General features: G+C 38.2%; 2 protein-coding genes across 4 annotated transcripts in view; one reads left to right on the forward strand and one right to left on the reverse strand.

The window, feature by feature from the left end:
* cracd (capping protein inhibiting regulator of actin dynamics) overlaps positions 1-2,425 on the forward strand; it is a 28,497-nt gene extending 26,072 nt beyond the window's left edge. For all 3 annotated transcript variants that reach the window (XM_036581501.1, XM_036581500.1, XM_036581502.1), the window contains exons 8-9: positions 79-235; positions 780-2,425. In XM_036581501.1, the coding sequence (XP_036437394.1) occupies positions 79-235; positions 780-940 (318 nt within the window). In that variant the 3' untranslated portion in view covers positions 941-2,425. The remainder of the gene's footprint in view (positions 1-78; positions 236-779) is intronic.
* A 679-nt stretch (positions 2,426-3,104) lies between these two features.
* Positions 3,105-20,928, reverse strand: aasdh (aminoadipate-semialdehyde dehydrogenase). Its single transcript, XM_036581503.1, has 14 exons — positions 20,568-20,928; positions 19,262-19,382; positions 18,288-18,598; positions 17,837-18,029; positions 15,804-16,045; positions 14,235-14,341; positions 12,826-12,998; positions 12,104-12,404; positions 11,699-11,817; positions 7,820-8,708; positions 5,981-6,144; positions 5,509-5,634; positions 5,162-5,293; positions 3,105-3,631 (listed from the first exon to the last, which is right to left on the reverse strand). Exons 1-14 carry the CDS (start codon positions 20,795-20,797, stop codon positions 3,176-3,178), a joined length of 3,564 nt encoding a protein of 1,187 aa, XP_036437396.1. The 5' UTR covers positions 20,798-20,928; the 3' UTR covers positions 3,105-3,175.
* Between the last annotated feature and the right edge of the window lie 69 nt (positions 20,929-20,997).

Genomic DNA, 20,997 nt, shown 5'->3' on the forward strand with positions numbered 1-20,997 from the left:
TGTACCGAATCTACAAAATGAGAATTTGCAGTGATTTATTCTCATAATGGAAACATCTAAGTGTCATTTGTCTTACAGGTTGGACTAGTCAGTCCTACAGAGGGTAAAGGGAATGGAAACTCCAGTCCTCCTAAACCGCAGACTCCAGAGGAGAACAAGAGACCAGACACTTTACTGGCCCGCTTTGAACGTCGTGACTTAAAGAAAGCAAACACCCTTCCCAGCTCTGTCACAGGTAGTCTGCTTATTTATTAGGCTTCAATTTATTGTTGAACCTGCTTAAAATCACTGTTCATACAGTCAAATGTAAAAGTTTGGGTGCCCCAGGTCAAATTCTGTATTTGTGTAGATTTTCTAAATCAAAAATAAGTTAGCACTTTACAGAGAACACACTTCTGGATTTAACAAAACAACTTTAAACATAAAATGTAGCATATTCATAAGTTATGGCACATTAAATACATGATTTATTTTTTCCAACATTAAATTTAGCAAATAAATTGTGCTCTAGAATTTGTGTCATATTTACATTTGTTCTCTGTAAAAGACAAAAAATGTCATTTGACTGTGGGTGCTTACACTTTTGCATACTGTAAATCTAAGGCACAGCCATATTTTATTCCCTTAATTAGCCTAATAATGATAAAGTAACTAATAATAAACTACTATTTACGTTTACATATAAAAATATGTGGGTAGTTGTGCTGTAAACAGTGGGTTCCTGTTGTCTTCTTCTTGACAAAGTAGTACTGAATTTCCCTGCTTTTCATCTTTTCCAGTTGAGATAGCAGACTCGACACCATCGCCCCCGGCAGCAAAGGACATAACAAAGCGCTTCCCACCAGGTGACACACCACAGGTTTCCACTGAACCAGCTTGGCTTGCCCTTGCCAAGCGTAAGGCCAAAGCGTGGAGCGACTGCCCGCAGATCATCAAGTGACATTTCCCCTCCGACTTCAAGAAAAGAGCAGTCAAGCTCCCAGTCCTCTTCATCATTCAATAGGCATCACATCTCACCCATGACCCTTCACGAAGGACCCCTGGCAAAAATCCATTCACAAACCTTTACCTCAGCCATTGTCAATGCACAGAATGGGTAGCAAGATGCATGCATTTCCATTTTTTTAATAGCAGGTGCAATGGTCTACAGCCATAGTGATGCAACTTTGCCTGTACTCATAGTGTGGATTCTATCTGATTCTGGACCTAAGAGATAGACATCATGAAATAAGGAATCTTCTTCCAAAAGCCATTCCTTGCCCTTGATCTTCAAACATTAAACACATTTTGCACTCAGATATATCTTTTAAATCAATCAAAAGCCCAGCAGACCGGTTGATAGCAAATGAAATGGTTTGCATGTAATATGTTTGAGACATATTACACATTGATCTTTGGGGAATTATTTTGGGAGGTGACACAAGGGCTAAAATTTAGTAGGTGACACCATAACAAACTTCTTACTTATTACATACAGGAACATCAGAACCGGCTACTGTTTTTTTTTTTGTTTGTTTGTTTGTTTTTAAGATACTGGTCCAGAAAACATTCATACAAATTAATTTGTCTTAACATCACTTGTCTAATATGAGCAAGGCTAAATCTCCTTTTTCTGACTTTGATATCTTGGCAAAGTGAGAAGATTTTCACTGTGTCCGTGACAACTGTGACCGCTGTCATTTACAATGTTGTTGAAAATCACCTTGACTATGACTTAGAGTCACTGTGTTTACTTATGTATATAACTAACATAGAATCTGTCATTAGTGGTGTTTCCATTGCACCACCACGTTTAAGTCAATGCACTGAAAACCATGCTATTGGTTGATGAACGATCTGCTTCTTGCACAGTGTTTATTGCCTCCAGTCTCCCTGGGAATCATTCCCTGGAAACACAGACTGCCTGCTTGCTGTAATATAAACACCGTTATCCTGTCGTAGCGTGTGCTAGCTGTTCTTGTACCGCAAATCAAGAAAATCCGAAAATCGGAAAGACAACGGGAGATCAGCGCTTTACAAAAACCCCACTAGGCGGAGTCTAACTAATGACAGCTCTGCCCTTTTTCTCACAACAGCTTTCGACTAATAAGAAGCCTTGATCTCCCAGCAAAATTCCCACCTCCACTACTTACGTAACATTTTGTATGTATGTAATGTATGTAGGTATGTATGTATGTACAGAGGTGAAATGAATTGGACTGTGTCCCTTTGGAGACCCCTGAACTGCAGACGCTTCGTCACTTTGTTTTTAATTTGGTCGTGTGCAATAGTGTAGCGTAAACAGTGTTGTATGTAACATGAAATAAAAGCAGTTTGTTGGTAATTGCACTTTTTTTCCCCACTTAGAGGAACTCATAAGAAAATTCTTAAAGTAATGAAAATGTTATGAATTATGTAGAAAAACATTAAAAGGTGGATATTTGAACTCTCGGCTTGTAAAGATGCTTGATTGTTGTCCTGAACGAAAAAAACAGTGAGATAACCTGCAGCCTGATGCAGCTAAGAAGGTGCCAATGCAACATAAATAGTCTTAAAAGGGAATTCCACCAATTTTTCAAGACTTACATACATTGTTAAGACGTAAACAAAGACACTCGGAGTGGTTTGACGTGACATGTCATTATAGAAAAACATACTGAGTCAGAGTTGTTATGGTGATAGGAACCAGATGTCTTGCGTGTTCAGACAGTTATTACATGAAATAGTTGCTGCTTGATGCCTGAGACATGGTTTAAAATAATTTTGTGACAAGGTTTTTGGCCTAAAATGCATTTTTAATTTCACTCATGGCAGAGAGGTAGCGTAAAATTTCAGATTGCTGCTGTCGGAACAAAACCTCGTATCTCCAAAATGGAAACTTTACAGAAGAAGGAAAAAACATACTTTACTCTTAATGCAAGTCAATGGAACCAGATTTTTTTCCAAGCAATTTTGGGCCGTTTCTTTTGGTTCATTCATCATGAAATTTACACACAATGTAAAGATCAACAGGCATTTTCAAATTATGTAAAAAACTGAAAAACAACAAAAATGGAGATATGAGGTTTTGTTCCGACAGCAGCGATATATATACACATATATACATACATATACACACACTCACTCACACACACATTTTTTGTCTTAGAACATTTTACACAGCTATACATTTTAGTCAGTAAATATATTTTTCCAATCAGGAATTTTTGTGTTGTTTCTTTGTGAGTTCCAGGCAGTATACATAGTCATTCCGACATCCCACTACTATCTTGTGACCCCACACAACAGGGGAGGAGAACAGCTCCCCTGGCAAGGAGAGAGAGGCCTTCAGGGTTCCCTGTTCTCCATCTAGGACCCACACTGTCCCATCAGTTGAAGCTACCACTACCAGTGTTCTTATGCCCCAAGCAGTACCATCAAAAACAAATGGACTGGAGTAAACTTTGCCTGTAGTCTGGAACCGCCACAGTAACGATCCGTCAAAAGTGTTCAAGCCATAAACAAAGCAGTCATGTGACCCGCAAACAACTGCTTGAGATGGTGACTCGCCACTGTCATACGCTCCACATCCTGTTTTCCGGCTGGTTGTAGGTGGCACTGGTGCTAAGCATGGTGATGAGAAGACGGGTCCAGCCGTGCGAAAGTTCCATAACTAATGAGAGGGAAACAAAATTGAAAAATACAACGAAAAAAATGCTATTCTTTATATAGTTAAACTATAGAGTGATAGAAAGTATGTGAACCCTTTAAAATTCTCAGAATTTCTACCTAAAACTGCCTTAAAATGTGACCAGATCTTCATAACAATAAAGAAGATAACAGTCATAACGATAAACAGAACTGAATAAAACAAATAACTCAAATAATTACATATATTTTTTCATTCATGTATTGAACAAACTGATCCAACATTAAATGCCCAAATGACGGAACATTAACTGTTGGCAAAAGTATGTGAACTTCTGATTTTAGCCAATGGTGTGACCTCTGTAATTGCTGACCAGTCCTCCTTACAGAACTGCTTCAACTCAGTGATGCTGGTAGGCTTTCTTTCATGAAAATGTTTCAGGTCCAACATTTCTCCCGGGTACCCTCTGGTCTTTGCCTCTGCCATTCCAAAATATGAAATTTCTTCTGCTTTGACCGTTCTTCGGTAGACTCACTGGTGCATTTAGGGTCGTCGTCTTCTGTTGAGCTTCAGCTCATGGTCAGATGACCTAACATTCTGATGTATCATTTCCCGATACAATCTAGGATTCATTGTATCATCAAATGATGGAAAGCTGTCCTGGTCCAGTCTGTGATCGTGATGCTACCACCACTGTGTTTCAAAGTTGGGATGAGGATCTTATCATTCCATACACAATTTTCTTGTTCAGTCCTTGCCTGATGTTGGACTCATAAGCCAGTGCAAGGGAATGTCTGAAGATCCTAAGATGATACTCTGGGTTCTTTACTAACGCTCAGAACATTATACATCCATTACACTCTTGGGAGTGATTTCTGTTAGACAACTACTCCTGGGAAGGGTAACAATTATGTTGAATGTGTCTGACAGTGAATCGGTGAATCCAAACTCTGCAGAAATTGTTTTGTAACATCTTCTAGATCAGAGGTCTTTAATTAAAATTCAATAAGGTCCAGTCAAAGAAAATTTCCTGAAGCAAAGGTCCGGAACATCAGAATGTCTAACTTGCATTATGATTCAGTGCCATATACTGTATAAGTAGTAGTTATATCAACATCTTATGTAGTCAACAACTGAATGCCGAATAAAATAAAGTACAATTCAATAATATTTCAGCAATATTTATTGTTAGTTTTCTCTTTTTAGAGCTCAGCAAGTGAAATAATCTGGCTCACTTTCTTCTCCAACTGCTATGTCTTGCTTAGACTGCTTCCACTGAATGAATGCCCTGACCCTAATCGTCCCTTACACCAAACCATACCAATATTTCTAGAGGTTCACATACTTTTGCTAACCAAGGTATTTAATGATTGATAAATTTGTTCAATAAATAAATAAATAAACAAAGTATTTAATTAATTGTGTTGTTTGATTTATTGGATTCTCATTATCTATTGTTTTGCCTTTAGACGCAAATCTGATCACCTTTTAGGTCAGATTTTAGGGTCAGGGTTCAGAAACTTTGCAGCACCACTGTAGCTTCTTTTATCTTACCACTTTTCCTTCATGGCTTAATGCACTAATGTCTCCGTTCACTGAGCCAATGCAGACACATGAGTCAGAACAGGAAGGAGAGGAGAAAAATGGAACATCACTAGAATACTTCCACAGGAGTTCGCCACTGTCCTGCACAACACATAATTAAGAGGTAGATTATTATTAATGCTACATCTGAGTTTTTGAGAAACTGATGTCTAATAAGACTAGACATTACGACAGCTATTATATAAAATCTTAAAAATCTGTCAGTATTACTCCTACAGAGTACATAGGAAGAAGTAGCTGACAAAGCTCATAATCCTCAACATCCAGAGGTCAAAATGAGAATGCCCTGTACTTACTGGACAGAGAGAGTGGAGCTGCCCTCCGAGTGTGGCAGCATACAGTCGCCTGGGAGAGGAGTGGACAAAGGGAGATGAAAAAACTGCACCACTCTCACAATGGTGCTTCCACACACAGCGTTTTGTCTGAAACAAACACACACGCATACAAAATAATGTGTTGACTACATGCCGATCCATATCACGACATACACACATACCTTCTGACCCTTAAAATGTATAGATCTCATCAGCAAACACAAAAGCATGTTGCAATCTGTTATAATCATTTCTCATTTGTAGCTTATCGACTCAAGCTGAGTACAGATTCTAAGCTTTCAATCAATACCATATTTGTGTTGATGAAAAGTTTTGCAGCAATAAAAAAACATCAACATCAACATTGTGTTTGTCATTGAACCAGATGGAAGTGTATTTTGAGATACATTTTGAGAACACTTATATTTACTGTAGATAATAACCGTAGTCTTACCAGTGGTTCTAGTGCATAAACATGTCCATCATGGGAACCAACAGCAAACAGACCAGTCTGAGGGTCTACAGTGGGGGAACTCTTCACTGCATCTCCAGTCTCAAACACCCACCATGTCTGCCCTGAGTCCACACGTAGGAAATACACTTGTCCATCATAACTACCTAGGAACAGAGGGTTGGCAATGGACTGTCATGAGTAGTGACACTACTTGCTGCTTTAGTTTTGCTCTGGAACTATGAGGTTAATGTAGCTCACAAATGATGGAAGCCATAAAAATGGACAAATGTGTCACGCAGCTAAAAACGGTGGTAGCAGCCATGTTTGAGTCTGAATTGTGTCTGAACCTTTGTCATTTTTGGACACTGCGATGGACTGGTGACCTGTCCAGGGTGTATCCTGCCTTCCACCCAATGACTGCTGGGGTAGGCTCCAGCTCCCCCCCCCGTGGCCCAGAAGGATAAGCGGCTTAGAAGGTGTGTGTGTGTGTGTGTGTTTTGGACAGCGTACAAAACCACAGTCTAATTGAGATTTCTTAGCTTATCACAGTTTGAGATTTGATTTTGGCATGCAGACTTAATAATTTTAGAATATAAGCTTTCGCTATTTTTTTTAGCTACCTTTGCCTACATTAGTTAGTTACGTTAGGCTAGTAAGTTTTTCTCAATTTCTGGCTAAATAAATAGTTAAGCTATCAATAAAGTAGTGACAGGAACAAGACTACAAAGAATTCAAAGTGACTAAAAGCTACATCACAGAAAGGTATTACATGAAGTGGTTTTAAATATGTTGCCAGACGCCTGAGACATTGTTTTATTATAGCTTTGACATAAGACTGTTGCTTAAACCACATTTTTTAAAACACTTTCATGGTGGAGAGGTAAATGCGGGGCGTTGTCAAGCAAAATAGTCCTCAAACAACCCCTTAAACACCCTTGCTCAGATTCTATGTTTTGTTGATTTTCAAAGTGAAATTAAACATCCTCTATAGGGAACAAACTTAAACATGGCATTTCTCTGCAAATTTCAGTGCACATTGTCTATTTATTTGCTGAGTTGATCATAAAACATGAAAACGTACAATATAAAATGTGCCATAAGTTTTGCATGGGGCACATTTTCTGTTTTAATTTCCCATATGTTAAATTCAGCAAAATGCCCAAACTTTTGCACACGACTGTAAAAACTCAAAAATAGATCTACGGTCATTTTTGATAGCAAACAAAACAGCTATATTTGCATTGTAAACGTTGCAACCTCTGGTTCCTATCACCACCTGAGTCAGTGAGTTTCTCAACATGAGAACATGTGAACCATTTCACACCAAACCACTCTGAATGTTTACATGTCAACTAGAGGATTGTGGAGAAATTGTTTGGTTTGTATTCGTTAGTTATTTTTGTTGATTTTTGTTAGGAAAAACCTGGAATGATTGACTTTGCCTTTACTTAGTCTAAATTTGTGTTGGATATCCCAACTTTGGTTGAGTAAGTCTGATTGTTGGTCACACTTAAACTAACTTTTTGGTGCTCTTTTTGTATATTTGCAGCTTTTCAATTGTCAGGTGGAGATTCACAAACCTTCTGACAGTCACGCTTTGAAAGTAGCTAAAAGGTAGTGCACTACTTTTCAAAAAGTAGCTAAAAAGTAGCCACTACTTCTTTTGGAAAAGTAGCTAAATTTTGGGAAAGTAGCTACAAAGTAGCTAACTACTACTTTTTCAGTTGCTATCCCAACCCTGTATGCAGACCAGGAGAAAATTGTGCTTCATTTTGATTTAGCACACAGAACATGATGAGAGTTGCATTTTAATTTTTGGATAAAACTTTGACTACTTACCTACTGCCAGCAGAGCTCCACATTTTGAGACAGCAGCAGACGATTCCAGTCTGTCCCCTAACACTCGCTCCCAGAATACTTCTCCACTGGTCAGGTCCAGAGCCTGCAGCCTGTGCGAGTGAGAGCCTATAAACACAGTAGTGCGGTCAGAACCCACCAGGAGCACAGGTGAGGCGTCCACACATCTACCCGTGTCGGAACTCCACAGGACCTGGAGGCTCAGAGGTTGGCCATCTATTATAGTGCCTGACTGTGAAGTATCCCCACTTCCTTGATCAGTATGCTGATTGTGCTCCTCTCCAGGTGGACCGTCTCTGTTAACGTGAAAAATGTCAGCTTGCTTCGGAGGGTCCAGATCTTTTCCTCTTACAGAGGAATTGGTTTGATCTGCCTCACTGGCTTTGCTCACAGATGAGGAGCCGGATTCTGTCCTCTCGTTAATCGTCCTGTTTTTGATACAACCGGTTTCTGTTTGTTTGCCTTCTTCTCTGCTTTGAGAGTAATCCCACTCTAGAACCTGTCCAGCTCTCCTCACAACTACAAATCCCACAGTTCCCATCACTGAGGAAACCACTGGAGCTATGACATTTTCAGAGATTACACTGGAGGCTTCATCTATGTGGTACCTCTTAGATGGAACAACAGAACCAGAATCTTCATGTGGTCTCTTGGCTGAGTGAGTAATATTGCATCGTGTTGTTGTGGTGAGGTGTTTCAAAACATCTGAAAAAGAGCCGTCTAGAAGAACTTCCAACAGACCAGGTGAGGTTGTTCCCATAGCAACTGTTATGTAATCAAAGAGGCGCAGGGCCTGCAGGGAGTCCCCACCGCTTAACATGAAGTGGGCATCCTCAGCAACTGCAGCGTCATCAGCAAGACCCAGACATTCCTGCCACACACACACACACACACACAAATAACAGCTCTTTAACTAAGCCTCCTAAAGAATTTAATTATTTAAGGCAAATTATAGACTTGGGGCCAGATTTTCTAAAAGAGGCACTAATTACTTACACTTTTCTCTAGTAGGGGTGGCTAATGTAGAGGATTAGTTACTAAAAACTTTCATGCAAATGAATACAAGCACAAATTTACAATTAACACATGACCAGCAGAATATAACCATGTGTTTGTTTTTTTATGGAAGCCCATTTCTGTATTTGATCATTCTCTGATTCTGGTTCATATTGTAAATCAGAGACTGATTAGAGATTTTGATTTAGTAGGTCAAATTAATGACTAATAACTTACAAAAAAATTATTACTCTTTGAGAAAGTGTGATTATTTTGACATATCATTATTTTGAGAAAATATGATCTTATTCAGAAATAAAATACATAAAAGTTGAGACAATAATTATTTTGCCATTCTGTTTGGAAACATTTGTTTGTTTTTTTGAGTTGAATTTGAGTTGTGCGGAGTGCATTTAGAATGTGTGTGTTTTGGTAAACTCTGTTTAATTTCACTAAGAACGTCCCACTCAATCGGGAACTATATGCTCTGTGCAGTGAACCTATAGCAGTGACGTTTCTGTAACAGAAGCCACAATGTGAACAAAATAACAAAGTAATGTGTAGCTTTATTAATGCAGCTATTGCAGAGTCTAAGAGTTTACATTAGTTTGGGAAATCATTATTTAGACAATGTCACGCCTTCCGTAGCGGAGACCGACACTCCTCACTCCGTTCAGCACTCCAACTCCCAGAATCCACTGGGAGGTCACATGAACACACTCTCAGCAATCCACCTATCAACGTTCTTGCTCGCCTGATTATTGACTTCTGACACCTGTATGGACTATATATGTCTGTTTGCATCAGCTGTATCTTTGCGAAGTATTGCATAAGTTTCTGTGCATTACCAAGCCTTTGTTTTCGTGTGCTGACTTTCCGGTTTGTGTTCCCACTTGTCCTCTCGTTTTCAACTTTAGCCTATCCCTTTGGACTCTGTTTGCTCTTTTGTGCATCAACCGTCGCCTGTTCTGTACATTGATTTTGGATTCTCCCTTATTAAACACTTTCTCCTTTAGTCTGCTCTGCGTACGTTTGACTATTCCACAGCCGTCACAGACAAAACCTGCTCTTAAGACACTGTGATGCGTGTAAAGTATATCCACAGTATTAGGAAATACCAGTTTAAAACATTGTTTAACTCAAACTAATTGGTTCCGTTTTATTTCCTTTATCTTTTTAAGAATGATGACATGGCGAAGGTTCACAAAACTATTTTTCTGTTGAAGTTGAAAATACATAAATGTGTCAGTGTGTAAACTCAAAATGCAAAAGCGCAAAACAGCAGCAACCGAACCTTTGATCTTATTATAGGTGCTAAAGAGCCGTTATCCCTTTTTAGGAACAACAGCTACCTATTAATGCCAAAACAAGGGCTGAGCAAAACATTAATAAATCTGCCCCTTTTATGTCTTAAAACATCACATTTACACTATTTTTACAGCACCACCAAAAATAGATAAACGATAAACACAGTAAAGGCTTGAAGCTTGACTTTTGTCAATATTGTCGTCTGTTTTTAGAGATACAGTGGCAGAAACCACATCAGCAACTTTTAAGATGAACTAATACTAATTTGTGTGGTATAAACTTCCATTTTGTGTTCGCTACATTAGCCTTGAAGTTCCAGTCCAAAGTTTTGTTTTACAGAATTACTGCTTTACCTTTACAAATCCCGTTTGTACTCCCGTTTAATCTAGCATCGCATATTTTTTTAATTATATGTGAAAGTACCCAGGCTTCCATCCAGCTGTCAAATTAACTTCAAGCAGATTACTGAAATGTCACATCAGCACTGTACAAGAGAATAAAACTCTCTACATCACAGTCATAAAACACTTTTGAGAAATATGGACAGAGTCAACAGAGAGATCTTTAATGTTGAGGAGCTTCTCGATATTAATTATTGATTAATTTCTTAATTTTATGGCTATATTTTACATCGTAAGAGCACAGAGATAGGTAACATAGGTATCATGATACTTACATTACAGGACATAATCTGTCAGGGCAACTCTTGACAGTATATGATGTCTGCTATAACATTTTTATGGCATAGTTATGACAGTGTTATACAGCATGCTGTACCTCCTGAAATAACTGGAAACTGAACTTCTTTTATCGTTATTGCATATTAACACATTCAAGCAGAACAAAACAGTCCTTTCTCTACATGTTTAAATAAAATCTGTTCGTTGCTGGTTGAGGATCTAATTGATTATTTGCATGATGGAATTACTGGGTATTATTTTGTTGATTTCATTGGTTCCGAATCCCTTAAGGGGAGGATGGAACGTTATCAATACTATGTTTTCATTTAATAATAATAATGTTTTGCCTATATTTAGCATATTTTAGGTAGTGATTCTGAATATGTTTTAGAGAAGGGACAGAAAAAAACCTCACCGGCATTTGCTTCCAGAAGATACAAGGAAGAAGATACAAGATTCAAAGTTAAACTAAAACTATAAGATAAATAATAATATTTTTAGGCTATATTTTTTATTTAAATGTTATATTTTATAAGATAACATAATTTTATTATTATACATCATGTTTAATAAATGATAATGAATGTACAAAGAACTACCAATTAATTTCATTTTCCCCCTTTCTTTTTTTTATTTTTATATTTTTGAAAAAAAAAAATCTGATCCCAGTCTTTTCCTGGTCTCAGCCACTCCTGGTCTTGGTCTTGACTTGGACTCGACTACTACAAAGTCTTGGTCTTCGGTGCTCCATTTTGCTGCTATGTTTTTGTTGCATACTGTATTTGATGTTACATTAGAGCTTTGCCTTTAAAAAAAAGTCTTGATCTTCACTCAGATCCACTACAAGAGGTCTCGACTACAACACTAATCTTCCTACCTTCCATAGTGCCTGCAGTCTTTTTCTCACTGTCTCCGTGTCCCCCCATGTGGTGTGGTTACCGCAGACCTCTCTCTGTTTCTCATACATTCTCATCAGCTTGTCCATGGCCACCTTCCCTGAACAGATACACAAGCCAAGACAACTATTTGAGGGGAAGAAATGTGCTAGAGTAAGAGATTTTCACCACAAGCAAAAAACCAACCCAGAACACGAGTGAATGCGCTCCAGCTGCGCACTGTACTGCCTTTAGCAGCCTGAAGGTCTTAGTTTTTACACTGCAACAGTCATTTTTAACTGGATCTGTCTGTGTGGTGTGTTTGATAACTGACATCTTATATACTGACAAGATAAGTAGCAATTTTTTGAATTAGTGACTGTCATACATAAAAAGGGACACAGTACCATGATTAGTGAGTGGCAGGGCATGAACCAACAGTACAGCATCTGGAATGCCGTGACTGGGCAAAAGTTGAGACAGCCCTCGAAGCACCTCCTTCTCTAAAGTTTGGGAGGAAAATGAGCCCTCTTTGGAGACATCAGCAGGACCACCAGTGGAGCTGGAGCCATGTTGCTCTTGGAGATCACCCCTTTCAGATGAGTACATGGCCTTACTGTAAGTTGTGGGCACTATAAAAGCCACCAGCCTGCTGCCTTCATGCAGACCCATCACACAAGCATCGACCTGAGGCAAGCTCTCTGCAGCCTAAGGTGGGAGAAAAGATAAGAAGGCAAAAAGGTAGAGGAACTAAAGAATTTTGCCAACACAAAGCATCCAAACTTTCACACTGAAACAAGCATGACTTCACATTCTAATTATTGAATTAAATTTTGAAAAAAGGGACAGAATTCTTCTTTAAAGTTCCATCTTTATGACAAATGGCACAATGACAGAAGCTATTTTGCCCCCTATGCTTCCTGTAGTGTACCACAATCTGTCAAAATGACCGCATGTCTCATTATAAATCATAACAGAATTTTTTAAGTAAATGACAAGCTAACGATTAAACCTGTCAGCCTTCCTAGAAAATGGACACCAGTGACTAATAATCGGCTTCTACTAATCATTATGACCCTACATTCAAGCAACCAGTCCAGAATAGCTAGCATAAAGTGAAAAGGCCTACCTGTTGCAGTGCATCAAGGTGTACCCGCTGACCATGGCGCTTGATTAGTCGGTCTTTTCTGCCCAGGTAATAAAGGTCCGAGTCCCTCACCAACACCCAGTCACCTGTAGCACGCATCGTTCCTTTGGCAGTGCTCCTCTCGTCGTCTAACAGACACACCCTCTCCTGACCACCTATCAAACACAAATACACACTTAAAAGACCAATTTCAGTGTTCCATTCTGCAGTATAGGGGAGGCCAAATGTGCATATGATAGCACTAAACATGACTCTGTTTAGTTAGCATTACCAATTTAGTTACATGTCACAAGCTTAAATCACCAAGCATGTCCCTCAAACTACATAAAATTGTTAAAGGATATCGCCGGATATCCAAAATGTGTACATAACTGAATAGTTAATATGAAAACAAAGTAATACAGAGAGGTCTGATGTGAAATTCTCACTTCTAGAGAAACTTGCCAAGTCAGAATTGTTCACAGCGGTGGTGAGAGGAACCAGATGTCTAAATCATTTAATGCTTCTAAAAGCCACATCACAGACAGTTATTACACCAAATGGCCATGAAAATGCCTGAGACATTGTTTTACATATGTTTTGCTAGAAGGTTTTGACCTAAAACATTTAGGTTTAAATCCATTTTTATTATCCATTAGCAGACTGATAGATGGAGAGTGTTATGAGACAAAACAGTACAGCCAAAACTTTAACACAGTTTTACCTAACAACATAACTAGATTCACTGGTCGTAAAGAGAATAAAACTCTCTACATCACATTCATAAAACACTTTTGAGATATATGGACAAAGTCAACAGAGAAATCTTTAATGTTGAGGAGCTTCTCAATATTAATTAGTGATTAATTTCTTAACATAAGCGATATTTTACATCGTAAGAACACAGAGATAATTTGCATAGTAAATAAAATGGCTATACGTGCATTTAAACAGTGTGACCCCTGGTTCCATTAAACCTATCTGAATGACTATGTCCACATTTCAAAATGAAGACATTTAGAAAAAAAAAATCGCTGGAATCTCCTTACAGTGAGCTCAAGCAGACATGCTTATTTGGTGTACACGGAAAACACTGGAAATCATCATCAGCCTATAGTTCCCATATCACTGCATCCCTACTTTGTTTATGTGGTTTCTGACACTGAATAACATACTATTATATACAAAAATAAGAGCCCAAGACTGCTACTACTGTTTTTAGCTACACAATGATACTTCTGTGCATTTTCATAGACAAAGGGGTAACTCATAAATAAAGGGGAAAGCTGTGTAAATTAGATTTTTTCAACATCTACTCCAAAGACACAGATGTACACAACGAGACTACATGTTACAAATAGGTGTTTATTTCCTTTTCAATGCAAAAGGAAGAATGATAAGTCTTTTATTACCTATGAAGACCTGTCCCTCTCCTTCGGTGACAAGATGCCCTTCATCATCTCTCACTTCTACAGCAGTGTCCATCAGAGGCTCCCCAAGAGGCACAGAGGCATCAGACCTTCCACACACAACACGCTGCATTACCCACAACGCACTTCACTAAATGCAATTTATGAAAATGATACTTATGTGAATACATATTCTATGTGTAAATATACTCCATGTTAGGGCTGGACAATGTAGTGTTTATTAACTGTTATCACAGTATTAGCTCTAGCAATATTAATATTTTAGAAAGCTGCACTATGCAAATGTGCCCTCTAACCAACTGCAGTTTTTACTGTTAGCTGAGAGCCTCTTCATCACTCACAGCTCCAGATTAGTGTTTCTGTTTTGATTAATCAAGGCGTTCAGGTCATTATAGTACATTATCTAAACGCAAATCTTTAAAGCTACACTATGTAGGATTTGGGGATTTGGAGACCTCACTGGTAGAAATGTGTAATTGCATGCAAACATGCAGAAAAACATTTTGTAACATCAGTTGTGCTTTGGATCTCTTCCCTGAGTGGATGAATATGATGACTGCAAGCAAGTGTTCAAAGAGAACTATCTAGAGAATTATCTACTATTGTCATCATATCCGGCCGGGCGACCAGGGTCATTTCTGTGTGGAGTTTGCATGTTCTCCCCGTGTCTGTGTGGGTTTCCTCCGGGTACTCCGGTTTCCTCCCACGGTCCAAAGACATGCAGTCAGGCCAATTGGACATGCTAGATTGCCCCTAGGTGTGAGTGTGTGTGTGACTGTGTATGTCTGTCTGTCTGCCCTGCGATGGACTGGCGACCTGTCCAGGGTGTATCCTGCCTTCCGCCCAATGACAGCTGGGAAAGGCTCCAGCACCCCACCGCGACCCAGAAGGATAAGTGGTTTAGATGATGTATGTATGTATGTATGTATGTATGTATGTATGTATATGTCATCATATCTTCATCAGTGTTATGTTTATTTTGCATTTAAGACCTAAACAGCTGGACCTACTTTTTGAGCTTGAGGGACTGTCTTTAATACATAAAGACATACGATGTGGTCTGAAAAACTCAAACATTTCAGGCTTTACAGGATGAATCACAGCAGCACACAAACACCATATTTTTCAGTGTTTTTTTTATTCTCCTAACTCAGAAGTACTACTTCTTTCAATTTTTACAAATCTAAAAAATCTTACATAGTGCAGCTTTAACCAGGCCACATTACTGATCCAGCAGTGCATTTCTAATATGCTGCAGGCAATATCGCACCCACAATATGTAGCAGTCTATTCACAACAGCAGGGTTTGTTTATATTGTATAGTCCTAATCCATGTGATGTCCTGCTCAGTGGAAAATGTAGCAGTTGTAGTTGCTCAAGCACTTCTACAATGTAAGATTCTACAAGCCAAAAGAGTCGTTTGAACATACTTTAGACCAAACAAACAGAAAAGCAAAGTACCAAAAGAATATATTGCAAAGAAAGACCATATACCCTTTGTTGCATGGATTTAGGAATCACAGTAAAGAGCAGAGTTAAAGGAACACTCACATGTTGTCTGAAGGGTGGTGGCTGTTTGGCAGTTCATAGCAACACGCCCAACAAGAAACTTCTGTCGTTCCATAGAGGTTGTAAATGCATGTCTTATTCCCCTCCTGTCTCCAGCTCCCGAGGAGAGCTAGTGATGGAAATGCCTCTCCTCCTAAAGCCAGCACCCTCAAAGAGGAGCCTGCACTAAGCACCTCCTCCTGCAAGATCTGCACACCAAAGCGCCGTATTAGAGTTGGTGTAGCCTGGTGAAGAAAAGAGAAACAAGGGTAACTAAATCAGAATCCAAACCAGTGAAAGACAAAGATGCGATGTGAAGAAACAAATGAGTAACTGATTTTTTTGATTACTGAATCTGTCACTGTTGTTGCTTTTGTGTGTGAATTTGCAGGTTCAATCATTGTTTACCACCTGGTCCAAGCACCTGTGCTGCTGTAACAATGCTCAATCACTTCCGAAAAGCTGCTTAACAGCAGGAGCTGTGATGAAAAACGCTGGATAATTATGCTGATTTAATAGCATGTTCATGGGTTAATATTTTATTAATGATTTATTATGACAATGACAATGTAAACAGAAAAAATATATTAACCCATCATTCACACGCAAAGTTACATTATAGTAAAATGTGTAGCATGTTTGTGTTTAACTACACAAAAAAAGACATGTCGTCTTTATGACATTCATAAATTAGCTGTTCTTTTACTAAGTCAGTGACACAGTAACAACGGCCTGTATATAAGCATCTTTAACTCTGGTTAGCTCATTCACCTGTAAATAGGGCTGCATAATATATCAGAGATTGATATATTATCTGCCAACTAAAGAGAAAATTCTGGGTCCGATGTTGAATTACAACCAAATTACAGCCAATTATATTCGTACATGCACTGGCACGTGTAGAGCGAAAATGTCAACAGTGTAGAGGTCTTGTTCAAGTTTTACTGAAGGACACTTATGTTTACTTTATTAAAATAAATGTTTTGTTGTCCATACAGTCCATACAATGTTTTGTTGTCCATACAGTCAATACAGTCCATACAATTTAAGCTAATTTTGAGCATAACATAACAAATACGGCTCTGAACAGTTGTACACACATAAAATCATATTTGTATAATTAAAACCCAAAAGTTTATTTAATTGCAGAAAAACATGTTTCGGTAGTAACAATTCTTAAGGTTGCATATTGATTTTCAGACTTTTACACATTTACAAAGAGATCTAACTGCTCACCATGTGGCCACGAGGGACAGGAAAACATGGGACAGCAGTTGTTGAATAAACTTCTTTTATATTTAAATAAATAAATAAATAAATCTAAATCTTTCAACTTCACTTGAAAAGAAATTGTTAGGGAACTCTTAAGAAATTACAGTTCTAGCCATTTTAAGCATTCTTACATATGTGTGTGTGTGTGTATATATATATATATATATATATATATATATAGTACATTATTATTTAACATGTTCTAATGAAGCTTTTCAGGTTATCACTATCTGTTACTTCTTCCTGTCCTGTCAGTAAGAATGTCTTCCAGATAAATTCTCTTTAGTGTTGATCTCTGTGTACCTTTCTGGACTTGGTGATGAGAAGAGTTTAGATGAGTGTTAAAATCAGTAACAGTGACATTTACAATGACAATAGGTTTATAACGTGAACTTTAAAAGTCAATGTGAATTAGAAAACACAGTGATGTATGTCTGAGTGAAGCATGGTATCAGGGAGGGTCTCTAAGGTTGCTAAGCATTTTCAAGATATTTCTGGTTAACATTATTTTTCCTCGCTCGCTGGCACACGGTGACGTAATCAAACTCACTACACTTCAATCATAGTTTACATGAAAACAAGAATTCTGTCTTTTAAATTACATGATGAACTGTGCTTAATAGAAACAGTTTTATGAACTAACAAGGTAAAAAATAGTCCATTTTTAATTCAGATTGAATCGCAAAGTCAAAAACGTTAAACTGGATATTGATATCAATATAGGCCACAACAAAGTGTGGCCCAAAAACTCTATGTATCCCTACCTGTAAGACGGTGATTGAGTTTTGCTTGAACAACAAACGAGCCAGTCTTCCAGGCATTCTTTTCACAGCAGAGGGAACCATCAGAAGACAAGCTCCAGAAGTCAGGGCCAAAAACATCTCCACCACTGATGGGTCAAAGGTTAATGGTGATGCCAGGAATACAACATCCTCTGCGGTCATTTTAAACAGAGATCTAAAGAGAGATGGTTTAAGGCACTTACAATAGCAGTGCTGTCAGGACACACAAAATACAGTAAACTATTTTAAGAAAGAATTAAAAACACATTAAAAATACTGTACAACATAACACAGGCTACCCTAATGCCATTATTACAACTGGATAGAATATTCGACACAATTACACAAATGCTTCTGGTTCTGACATCAGAGGTTCTCTTAAAGCTTTCTCTGTTTCCAATACCAAATAGTGAGCAAGCAGCGGCAGACTCACCTGAGATGTATTATATTAGGCACAATACAGTTGTGGGGAACTTTCACTATTTTAGGAAGACCTGTGGTTCCAGATGTGTGCAGAACATAAGCTAACTGCTCCCCCTGGTGGGTGCCTGTAGGCACAGCAGCACTGAGATGCTGCTTTGCTTCTTGCTTGTTCTGTGATATGTGATCGTCTACAGTCTGTGTTCCATCGTTCCCTTCAGATGAGATCAACTTTCTCTGCATCTTTATTAGAGCAAGATTATGTGTTGACCACGTTGCACACACTTCCATGGAGAGTAAACCGGAAAACACACTCTGGAACTGCTGTATGATGTGAAAGAAGAAAAAAATTATATATATATATATATATATATATATATATATATATATATATATATATATATATATATATATAAATCCAAGAACTAAAAAGCCAGGGAACAGTAACATTGGGCCCCATTCACCAATAACCATTCTTAAGAAGACATTTCTTATTAAAACCCATTTACATAAAAAATTCTGACATTCACCGATGTTTTCTTATTTGGGATTTGTTCTAAGGTAATACACATGCAAGAGCACAAAGGTGCAAACTATTCTGCAGTAATGAATCTGACATAGACGTATTTTTAGGATCTTTCTCAGAAGAGTCAATGAGGCCCATTCAGACTATTTCGGCTAGCTTAGTCAACCAGAACCACTGCACATTAAATTGTGAACGAATCACTTAATATAACTCAGGATATAAGATATCAGAATAATAACCAGAATAATAACTTGGCGGTTTCATCCTTGATTATACCAATGTAATGAGTCTACATACATTAAGGTGACTCGGATAGCTGGATTATTATCAAGACGATAATTTTACCAGGTAATGAGGGGTTGTTACTCAAAGATGCTATAAGCAGAGAAACTACAAACCTAGTAAGTAAGATCTCAAAGTCACAACTAGTTCTTAGCATCTGCACGCACAGCTGTACTTACTTGCAGCAGACTGCTTTGTATCAAGCAGAACCTCAAATTACACCTGTCCATGATTCTGAGGGTAAGCAGGGGTGGTGAGACTGGATCAAGAGGGACGTAGGCAGCAGGCAGCTGCAGAACGCTGTTCAGTGAAGAGGAGTCATAAATTGATGCCAAAGGTTAGTCAAGTAGGTCCTATATTGAAAAATTATTATTTATATGCTTAGACTGCAGGAGCAAATACACAATTCATTATGTGTGTAACAATTTCAACACAGTATCAAAAAAAAACATTTGAAAGGGACTGAAATTTACAACTTGATCATTGATACGCTCCCCTGACCCTTCTGAGGGACCTTCATATACTGTTTTTTGTGGAAACATTCTGGTGATTTCCCTTTCGGAGACACTTGTCTTTCTTCAATTTTCTCAGAAGAATTCCTCTGACTCTTCAAGTCGTTCAGGAAGTACTAATGTGAAATGGTGCACTGTAGAGAACCTTTCTGCTTTTTATTTCTTTACAGTGGTAGTGATACGAAGCAGAGGTTGCAATGTCTGCAAATATAGACATTTAAATGTATCCATCAAAACAACCAGCGAACACACCTGAGTTTTTGTGTGTAAAAATTATGGTAAAATAGAAGTAAATTTGAAAAAGGTTTTATTTGAGTTTTATGAAGCCTTTCAACACCATGAATATATCACTTATATATATATATATATATATACACACACACATATACATATACATATATATATATACATATATACATATACATATATATATATATATATATATATATATATATATATATATATGTGGTTGTCAGAACTTTGAATCTCCAAAATGGTAAATTTACAGGAGAAGGAAAAAAACTTTAATTTTAATGTAAGTCAATGGAACCAATCAATGGGTTGTTTCTTTTGGTCCATTCATCATGAAGTTTACACACAATGTAAAAGTCAACAGGCATTTTTTAAACTGTCAAAAAGTGAAAAACAACAAAAATAGAGATATGAGGTTTTGTTCCGACAGGAACAAGATATACACATACAAACACACACACACACACAAACACACATACATAAATACATGTATATATACAAAGGTCTATTTGAAGAAATGCATTTACCTGAACCAAACCAGAACTCTGGAGGATCAGGACGTTTTAACACAAAGTATCGAAACCCGAATGGAATTCTGACCTCCGAATCGAACATCGTATCGAAGCTGAAATACGTGTATCGTTACAACCCAAACTACAGTGAGCGGAGTGTTGCTGCCAGTAGTTGAGCTCTTGAGGACGCTATGATGCAGTTCACTTACCTGATGATCCAGACTGGAAGGAAGATGTCTGCATGACAGAAGACACCTACGGCACGTTCATCCTGTCCTACGGAGATTCTCAGTTTTTCCAATAACTCATTTACGAAAGCGATCAGTTCCTCGTAGGTCAGGCAGGTCCTCGCAGCATCGCCGGTGTCGAAAACGGCAGCAATTTTATCACCGTGCACGCGGGCAGCCTCGTGCACAAGCTCGTGCAGGCTCTGCGACATGACTCTGCTAGAAACGCTCAGCCGTTATCAAACCCACAAGCCAAGTAGATTCTTCTTAAAGTTGACCAAAACATCAAAACTGCCCGCCGGTACCAGATCGAAACACCTCGCGATGTCAAATTCGCAAACGAATCGTTACTTTGAACTGATTCTCAAATCCAACTGAACCGACACCTTCACAATGTTTACGTCCGGGAATG

The sequence above is a fragment of the Colossoma macropomum genome, unplaced genomic scaffold (genome assembly GCF_904425465.1).
Source record: "Colossoma macropomum unplaced genomic scaffold, Colossoma_macropomum, whole genome shotgun sequence".
Classification (NCBI taxonomy): Eukaryota; Metazoa; Chordata; class Actinopteri; order Characiformes; family Serrasalmidae; genus Colossoma; species Colossoma macropomum.

Excerpts from the sequence above, each read along its gene's own strand:
- aasdh (XM_036581503.1), bottom strand. The coding sequence starts at position 20,797 with ATGTCGCAGAGCCTGCACGAGCTTGTGCACGAGGCTGCCCGCGTGCAC. Across the intron at positions 16,046-17,836 it reads ACTCAATCACCGTCTTACAG|GCTACACCAACTCTAATACG; the intron begins GTAGGGATACAT and ends TTTCTTCACCAG. Across the intron at positions 5,635-5,980 it reads TTTATGCACTAGAACCACTG|ACAAAACGCTGTGTGTGGAA; the intron begins GTAAGACTACGG and ends TGTTTGTTTCAG.